A 10,000-nucleotide genomic window follows, 5' to 3' on the forward strand; every position below is an offset into this window, starting at 1 on the left:
GGCCATTCTACCCAGTGCGTGCAGAGCCAAAGAATTCGTAGCGTTCTCAAAATAAAAAGATACGCGCAAACGTTGAGTCATACGGCTTGTATGGGCTACTGACAGATATGATTATTTCTGTGTTGTCCCACTCAAAGAAAAATGAATATAAAGAGTTCTCCCGTAACGCCAACCTGAGTTCCTGCCATTAAGAATTGCGTAGCATCAGGACAAACCTGACCCTCAACGCACTGCATTATGATTGGAGAATACAACATCCCCAAGCACATGATCTTCACTTTCTCTTTGCGAGCCAGCGTAGAAGAATCTCTACTACTAGACTCTCGATTTAGATTTGAACTGGGTCTGGAGTCGCCAGGTAGATGGCTTGGAGATCTAAAGAAAGAGTCACAAACGATAGAGATATTAAAAAATTTTGGTAAATTCCAAAAACTCGCAACATTGCGTCCTTACAGTATGTCAATAGAGACCAAAATATGTTATATTCCTTTTAACAAAACCATATTCAGAACCCCGCAAACGAGGAAACAAGTGTTTCCTGGGGCCGCAAACGGAGACAAATTTGCTTCGGACACAATGTTTCCCCGTTTGTAGGGGCCTTTAGCTCCTTCAAGGCAATCATTGTGATTTATAGATGAGGATGGAGTCACCATAAGGATAAGACGTGCTCAAAGCATTGCCTAAGGTAAATGTGGATCATTTCTCACTGTGATAGGTAAGAATACAGAAAACCTATAGACAAAAAAAAGACCGCTCCTAACACTACTTTGGTAGGCACGGTTTTCCCTTTGTGACTAGGCCAGGAATTCAAACCAGAGCAAGGGTTGGAATTATTTCCTCAGAGAATCTTAGCATTCAAACTTCTAATTCAGTCAGTGTAAATACAAAAGCTGCTTTTACCTGTTTCCATCGCTGACCCAAGGTGAGCTCGCTCTAGATTTTGGTGCAGCCTCCTGAGACTGTTGACGATGAATGTCTTCAATAAAATCTAACTTCCAGGATTCAACTCGTGTGGCTGGGTTTGTCCTAACAAGAAAACAATGATAACTTATCGAGGCAGGCAATGCCATATTTAAGGCACATGCACTATCTTCTTCAGTAATAACAATTATCACTTGTCTGTATGTCTTTCATACAATTAAAAAGACTAACGAGAACGTCACACATTTGCATATTTAGTAGGCAAAAACAATAGCTTTACACGCCATGCACGTACGTTTTTCATTTTTGTCCATTTCTTTGCCGTCGTCTGCAAAACAGCAACGTGAAATAGCCAAATTTGAGGTTTTGTAAAGTAGGTCAGCAATTGAAGATTTTTTTTTTCATTTTCTGCCCTAAATTAAGCGCCGTTCCGACCAGTAACATTTTTGAGGAACTACCACACCTTTGTCATACTAAAAAGGTTGGAATAGACACGGCGTGATTACAATAACGCAAATTTATATTTTGAGAAGGCGTTCTCGCTGCTGTCGCCGTCATCATTGCTTGAGTTCCCTTTTAAGATCTACGACGGCAACGTCACCTTAAAATATAACTTTACACTATCATAAGTCTGGCGATTATTCCATGTCGATTACGTCGTACAATGTAGGCGCAGAATCCTACAAACAAATTGGTACGCTCGGTTTCTAAGTAAAAATCGACAATAACAGGTTCAAATTTGTACGTCCACGTTGTCGTCAAAACCTCGAATTTGGGAATTTCACGTCGTTGTTACGCACAATAGGGAGTTTAAGATCTACGACGCCAACGTCGACGAAAACGTCACCTCAAAATATAACGTTGCACTATCGTAAGTTTCTCGCGGTTTAGCCATCTCATTCGCATCTTACAAATGTGGCCGAAGTATCCTAAAAATAAATTGGTACGAGCGGTTTCAGAGCAAAAATAGAGAACGAAAGATTCACATTTGAATGCTCACGTTGTCGTCAAAACCTCAAATTTGGTGATTTCACGTCACTGTTGTGCAGAGAACCGCACGTTTATGTGCTAAAATGCGTGCTGCACGTGCAGCACGATTATTTTCCTCTTTTAACCAATGATATTGTTGTTTCGTGGCGTTCTCGTCGACCACCGCGTCGTAGATCTTAAAGTTTCCTAATATCGCAAGAACTCGTGCTCAGATGGGTGCTGCATGTGCAGCACACGAGCAGCACGATTTTACTTTTAACCAATGACATAACTTTTTTGAGGCGTTGCCCTTTCCGTTCCCGTGGTCGTTTAACATCTTTATTATTCAACACATTGTGACAATGTCCAAATATGGTTATAGCGCCCTCAATATTCGTCGTGCATCCTCAACAGATATCTAGCGATAAGCGTAATTTTGTGTGTCGCGGACAAAAATGGTACTTTTTCCTGCTTTTTTTTTCCTCAATAAACGTAGAAAATTGTGCCTTGTTATCAATTTGTTGAATAATAAAACAACTATCCTGGTCAATTTTGCGGAATATCAGAGTTAACTGAATAGAGTGTAGTGTAACATGAAGAGTGCTAGATTTCTATCCCATATGAACCATGTGAGTGTTAGCCCTACTGTTGGAAATGGGCCCACACAAGGACAGAGAAAAACTCTGACCAGGGTGGGAATTGAACCCACGACCTTCGGGTTAGATCTCCGCCGCTCTACCGACTGAGCTACAAGGTTAGATGGGAGCAAGGAAAGGTTACGTTTATGCAAACGTTGGCCGTGTAGCATATAAATTTTAAACAGAGTTAACTGAATATAGTGTGGAAATCTTAGCCGAAGGTCGTGGGTTCAAGTCCCCATAGCTTTACAGGCTCGAAAAGCCATTTGAAAAACTGACATTCGCTTTTTTTAAAAGCTGATCTTTTAATGCGTTTTCAAGACAACTAAACCACGAAATGTATATAATTGAAGCGCAGGTTGTTACTAGAGACAAGAGAGAAGGTCGAGTCCTTTCACAGGAAAACGTGAGCGCAACAAAATGACCTGCTCCCAACTAAGTGGCTTTATTGCTCAGTTGTTAGATAATTTCACCGGTCATGGGTTTGAATCCCATTAAAACCACCTGAATTTTTAATGGTAGTGGTGATCCAGTTTACTCTAAAACACTGCAGCCTTAAAGATCTAAGAGCTAACCTGAATTTCAGGTGAGGAGTCGTTGTTGAATGACTAAACTGGAAAAGATGGCCTACGAACATTCGGTAAACCACCTTCTTTTGGGCTGTTGCAAGCGACAACGCGTTCATATGTACCATTAATTTACAAAATGTATCAAGTCCGCAAGACAGCAAATTCACAATGTATACAGTACCTGGATACCCAAGATAACTTAGAGCTAACCTATTTCACAATTCTTGCAATAAATAAACCTGAACGGACATTTTAAAAAGGAATCATTCTCCCCCAAAAATGCCCTTTGGCAAAATTTCACCTGGTATAATAGACCCAGATCTCTTGCTCGCCAATCAACAAGTACATCATGTTAAATTCCCTGTTGTATGTCACATCTTTTACCATGTTTAAATGCGAGATGGCAGGAGGAGGAAGAACTGTGGAGAGATTCTGGCGCTTTTTTTGCGAGATCAGACGAACACTGTAAAAATAACAATATGATATAATAGTTTTGAAATTTACTGGCCCGAAAAAAAATAAATTTAAGGTACACATTTCAAGCCTCCAACTCGCTAGATTAAGAGTGCAGCGTTTTAACTATTAAAGGCGCGGGCAAGCAGCTTCAACATTACCTTGATTTTGTTGAGTGATGTTGAACGATGTTGAATGCTGGGGTGGGCAAACAGTTTCAGCACATCATTATTTGATTCAACAGACCTTCACGAGCGACCGGGTATAAAGTCCCAGTCTGCAGCCGCGCTTGTTACTATGGATACGGACTTGTTACTATGGATACTGAACTGGATGTACGTCATTGAGAGACCGGTTAGTTTGCAGGGGGGCAAACGACTTCAACTTCTTTCAACATTCGAAATAACAAAAGAAATGTTAAACGATTGTTGAAGCAAAGTTTAAACGCTTTTAAACTCGTTCCACATCGATTAAACTTCGATTCAACTTGTTTCAACACGATGGAAAGGAGGGGTCAAACGATCTCAACATCGCTGTTCCACAAAATCGAACGGATGTTGAAGGAAATGTAGAAGCTGTTTGCTCGTGCCTTAACTGTGCAAAAGACGATTTTCAAAGCCTGAACGCCGCAAAGTAAGTCGTCTACAAAGAGTATAGTGGCAAGTCAAACTTCTTTAGAAAACGGAGTGTCACTTTTTAATTGCCAAGGCACACCTTTTTCGCTAAGACCCAGCCAGATCGGAAATGAAAACAAATCGAAAAGGATGGCAAAAGACTAAGCCTGGTATTACGCATGTGTTTCAGTACAAAAAAGACACGTGATCTGCTTCGCACGGAAGCCAATTACTGGTCAATGTTCTGGAGAGCCTCGAATTTAACTTGCATGTCCACACTAGAAGCGTAACCAAAAGAAGTTTTTTTTTTGTAAATTATGCAAAATTTTGGTGGACTTTGGTGACTGACCATAAGTGGAAATCTTCCCAAAAACTACTTTTGAAAAAAATAATCAATTTGATAATAAAAAAAAACAAACTATCTTTCTGTGATTCCATATGAAGGACAGAAAAAATAGTAGTTTACGAACCTGCTATCATTACCAATTGCCATGACACGTGTGGATTTCCCTCTGCACGTGACCAAAGAGAGTGACGTGACAGAACAGCGTGACAAAGCCCAGAAATCGCACAAATGATTCAGAGAGAATACCTCAATGACGCGATTAGAGCAGCAGTAAATGCAACCTCGTTCCCAGGGTCTCTCTTCTCTGCCTCCATTGTCGTTGAGAAAAGACCCTGGTTCACTCTGGTCACGTGACACTCGTCGACAAACATTTTCCCACTAGGGTAGTGTTTTCGTTATATTTTGATCCGCAACTGGGCTAAAGAGTATTCGTTTGACAAGGCATTTTTTAAATATTAAGTAATCTTTATCTTACAATGCAAGTATCAAAAAGGTCAAAGGAGCGGTTGTTATATTCCCACAGAAGATGAATTCCTACAAAAGCGGTCAACCTAAATACACGAGCTTTCGTGATCGACAAGGCAATTTCAAAAGTTCAATGTCGAGCGGCGATGGACGTTCGCAAAAAAAATTGATTTCGTTAGTAGCTAAAGTTGCTTCTCCAGAACAAACACTAACATAAAAGAATACACCTAACACTACGTTTGCTTGATAAAAATATCTCTTTTATTTTACCGTGGCTAAAACTAAGCACGCTATTGAAGCGCTGTGGAGTGGTAAAAAAATATCTTAACGACATCGACAATTTTACACGAAGTAAATATCGTACGTCAAAACTGTCAAATCGCTGTTCAAAATTGCGACTTCAGGAATCACGTTGTTTAACATTCGAAAGAAAAACGAAAATCACGGAACAAAATAAAATACCTGCACATGTTAATACAGTTTGATTTGATGATTTGAGGTCGATACGTGACATCAGAACCGTTAAATAACAACGCACCGGCTGATCGCTGAACATGTTTGTTTCCCATGGATAAACGTTTCGCTTGTTTTCTTGCACAAACAAATCTTCTTTCCTTTAAAATTGTCACAAACTATTAGCCTTCTTCGTTGATCCGGACCTTCACACGGGTGAAAACCTGAAGGTTCCTTGAATAACGCGAGGATATTTTCTGTGGCGTCCGATCGATTTGATCTCAACATTTTGCCGTTCACGTCGAATTCCCTATGTGTAGTACATAAAATAATGCCGTCAAACGTTTTGTCGATGGTCATCTGGCCGCAAAATCAATTGCGTGCTGATTCACTTCTTTGCAATGTCGACAAGGCCTACATTGCCACCCATCCCCTACCACACATTTGGTGAACCTTCCAGATTCTGGCAGACACGTGACCAGAGTAAACCAGGGTCTTTTCTCAACGACAATGGAGGCAGAGAAGAGAGACCCTGGGAACGAGGTTGCAGTAAATGTGCTTTACTGACACAATATTCATCCAGTAAATTCCTTCAGAAAACACAGGCAAGCTAAAACTCACACAAAAAAAATATGAAGTATCAAGCAGGTGTTTTGGATAGCTACCACCAGTTCTCCAAGCCACAAGTTCTCAAGAGACGTTTCGCCCAAGTGAAACAAACACAGAAACCTATATCAGCCAACATGATATAAATTGACTGTAGGCTTTTAACAATATTTTCACCAGTTTCTTCTTTTCACAAACAAAGATCACAGAAATGGCACCATCTATGGCTTGTCTAGGGAGGGAAATAAAAGCAAACCACTCAAGGACGTAGTTTCTTATGAAGTTTGGGACTGCTCTTCTTGAACCTATCTACTTCGGAATCGGTTGATTCGACACCCCCTGACGTCAGGTTGATTTTCTTTGCTCTTCTTCACATAGAAAATTATAATCAGCTGTTTCGACTCCTTTTTACTTTTCAATGCTTTTGCACAAAGGTCACGTGTGAGAGGAGAGCAAATGCGCTCTAGTACCTTTAAGCTTTCGGTCGAAATAAAGGGAACTCTGCACTCTCGATTTTTCAAAGGCAAGATGCAATAAAATTTGACTAGAGGTCCTTTAGGAGGTATTATCAACTTGGGCAAGCAAATTAGGGCTTGGACACGAGGGATCCGGTTTTGACGCACTGATCGTGACAACCTGGCCCCAGTTCTTCATTGGCCGGATAACTTTATCCGGTGGATAAGTCACCATCTGACAGTTTCAATCAGCATTGTCAATCTGTGCAAAGATTTCAGTGTTTGTCCTCGTAACCGCAAATATGCACACTCTAAGCATATCTAAGTAAGGACAAAACGTTTGGCCAACGTTTACTGGATAGTGACTTACCCATGGGACCCTAAGGGGTCTATGGTGTCCCACAGCATTTACGAACAATCACTATGAGAGAACCTACGCTTTACGTATACCGTCGTAATCATTCATTACTCTAAATCTGAGATGACGAGAAAGTCAAATTTTTCATACGTGATTACAAAGTAGCATGTATTTCCTCCACAGTCATTTAAAGACCCTGAAGGTTGGTCCGACGAAATCCCATCCACAACTTCCCGCGCGGTAGTCAAATACTCCGCCTACTAAGCTAATGAGTAATCCTTTCTTATAGAAAAAGAAAACTGTCTTCTTAGGTTTAGGTTAAGTGTATAACCTGTAGATTTCCTCCATGAGGTCAAGGGAGTTGACTTTCACAACGCCATCCAATGCTGCTGTAATAACAAGTGCTGATGTCTCTGGGTGAAGCATGATTTTTGTTATCGCCTGGTGGTGAAAAATCATTTAATAGAATGTGCAATAATAAGTTGGATAGATGTTCGAACTATAATAGAAATGGATTTTTGGGAGTAAGCCTGGGTCCTATCTTTTTCCTCGATGGGAATCAGTTCGTGCCTAGATGTGTAAATACACAAACAACAACAAAAGCAGTCGATCTTTCTTTCCAAATACCTAATTAGGAGTTATGATAATAAAAATTGGACAAAAAAATTGAACTGGTTTGAAAAATTTTAAACCAACAAAAAAATTGAGCTGCGACAGATATAACGGACAAGACAAGTTAATCCTTTGCCTTGACTTTCCTAAAGAAACGTTGGGTAGCTGGATGAACGTGTTTCCAGATGTAGATCGTGCAAAGTTGAGGGAGTCGACTTTTCTTCCAAGACGATGTTAAACCAAAGTGACCAAGTTCATGCATTTCAAGTGACATTAAATTAGCGATAGCATACAGTAAAATAATGTTTGTTTTTTTACAAGCATTGATAACGGTTTTTACCAGTTCTCGTTTACTTAAAAGATTATTCCCGCCACTGATCTTTTTCCGAAATATCTTCTCTTGTATTAATGCACTTCAACTGTTTAATTTTCTTGCTAGCAGTCTCCCTTTCCCTTAATATTTTACGTCATGTTTGTGCTCTCCTCTGACTGCGCCAACATTGTCAAAGACGTCCAAAAACCTTCTGCTTGTCATTATGCAAATGCCATTTTCATATAAACAAGGATCAGTTATTTTAGAAACCAGTTTGTCTCAGCTACGATCAGTAAAGTGATAAGATCAAAGTAAATTTACAGCCATTTCCCCATTTGCTTATTAATTAGCTTCAAGCTTAAATGGTAATAGAGTTAATGTTGTACCTTTGAATGCCCGGTAAAGGTATGAACTTTTCCTCCACTTTTCGATCGGCTCCAAACATTTACTAAAGGTTAGAATGACAAAGAAAACAATGCTCATTTTCCAAGCCTTTAAAGTGATATTCATTTCCCCTAATGTCATTAATGTCTCCATACCTCTGCTCAAACCTGACGAGCGGAAGAGGCGGCCGAAATTAAGGCTACCCGATATAAAGCATCGTCTGAAAATCGAACCTACGACACATTGGTGGAAGGCGAGTGCTCTCATCACTGCTTCAACCCCCCACCACCCCTTTACCCTCCCCGTCGTTTAGAGGACTCAGACCCCAATTAGGAGGGGTCAAAATCCACAGGAACACCGAACATTTTTTTTCAACATATGATTTTCAGATTATTGGAATTGCGGATTTGAAACTTCTTTGTGAGGGAAAGATAACCGTCAGTGGAACAGCTTAAGCAGTTTTAAAAAAAACCCTGCAAGCAGAAGTCTCTTTTTCTTTTGCGTTCGCTGGGCTGACGAGTACAGGAAAAGAGACCTCTGCCACGCGTCAAAACTAATTGTATTGAGCATGCGCAGCGGTTACTTAGCAACCAAATCCTCACGTGATACTTCATGTTGTGTGGGCTCACTTAACAACAGCGGAATTACTGTAAACTCGGGAATGGGTAGGACGTAGCGGGCTCAAGTCACAGTCAGCAAACATATCATGGGGCATGCGGTTTAAAGAGTGCCGTCCAAGGTTGTGGATGACGGTTGGATCAAAGTGAGTCTCGACCCATGACAGAGGCCACTTTTCCTGTACTCGCCCAGCGAACGCAAAAAGAAAAGAGAGCTCTGCTAGCAGGGAAAAAATCCGGGCTCAAAATCACTGTCAGTCTCAGTTTTTTACGGGTTCCTTTTTAGCTACTTCAGTTGCTCCAATAACTGAGCTGTCTTTTCCCTTTGAAAAGAATACATTGTTCTAAAACCAAACATACCATCACAATCTGTTCCAACAGTTACTATAAAGTTACAGGCTTTGGAGTAAACACATCCTGTCACAGGACCTCTGTGTGCACTGCAAACACAACAAAGTAGAAAGATCTTTAACATTCAACAGTACAGTCATCCATCTCTAAAAATTAGCAGGAATCTCTCAAACGAGTACACCAAAGCAACCACAATGTCGCCAGTTGGAAGAAAGACTCTGCAAGAGGCTCCATTTGACGTTGATTCTGGAATATCTGTAAACTTATAAGCCTTATTCAGCCTAACTTTATGATAACGATCAAGCATTTGAAAGCGTGCTTTGTATATGACCCCTTTTTGATTGGTTTTTGCAACACCAAGACCGATTCCATGTTCCTTGCTCTGAGAACAATGTTCTATGAACAAGTCGTGCTGCCAAATCGTAGCGTGTAAACCCGCCTTAAAGGCCAGTTTGCACGCTACGATCTGTTGGCATGTAAACCGGTCTTAAAACAGGTGATTTTAGTTTCATGAAACAACTCGACAAAAGGTCACACTGCCCCTGTGAAACGATATATTTTCGAGTTCCCTTGCAGAGAAACCCAACCATTTTTTTTTGGTTTATCCTGTGATATAAAAATACCTCCAAAGTACAGTGTAACAGGCTTACTCTGTTATCTGGAAAAGAAGATTTCCTTCCATATCGTAGGCCACAACATTTCGCTCAGACAAACAGTAAAGACGCTGAAAAATTAAATTGAATAATCCACAAGTCGGTTAAAATAAATTCCACATGGCGAAGTTTGCTATTTTGCACATAATGCCGGCTTTTACCAATCTCACATCCAACAACTGTAAATGGAAAAATTGTCTTATTAAATTACATTAAACTTTGA

General features: G+C 40.3%; 1 protein-coding gene across 1 annotated transcript in view; it reads right to left on the reverse strand.

The window, feature by feature from the left end:
• The window catches only part of LOC137989096 (uncharacterized), a 44,153-nt gene that overhangs the window by 22,532 nt on the left and 11,621 nt on the right, over positions 1–10,000 (reverse strand). The window contains exons 7-15 of the mRNA XM_068834981.1: positions 9,775–9,848; positions 9,134–9,213; positions 8,159–8,220; positions 7,179–7,288; positions 5,975–6,038; positions 4,635–4,777; positions 3,399–3,560; positions 901–1,026; positions 216–375 (exon numbers count right to left, since the gene is read on the reverse strand). Coding sequence (XP_068691082.1) covers positions 216–375; positions 901–1,026; positions 3,399–3,560; positions 4,635–4,777; positions 5,975–6,038; positions 7,179–7,288; positions 8,159–8,220; positions 9,134–9,213; positions 9,775–9,848 — 981 coding nt within the window. The remainder of the gene's footprint in view (positions 1–215; positions 376–900; positions 1,027–3,398; positions 3,561–4,634; positions 4,778–5,974; positions 6,039–7,178; positions 7,289–8,158; positions 8,221–9,133; positions 9,214–9,774; positions 9,849–10,000) is intronic.

This window comes from Montipora foliosa, unplaced genomic scaffold (genome assembly GCF_036669935.1).
Source record: "Montipora foliosa isolate CH-2021 unplaced genomic scaffold, ASM3666993v2 scaffold_439, whole genome shotgun sequence".
In the NCBI taxonomy this organism is placed as follows: domain Eukaryota; kingdom Metazoa; phylum Cnidaria; class Anthozoa; order Scleractinia; family Acroporidae; genus Montipora; species Montipora foliosa.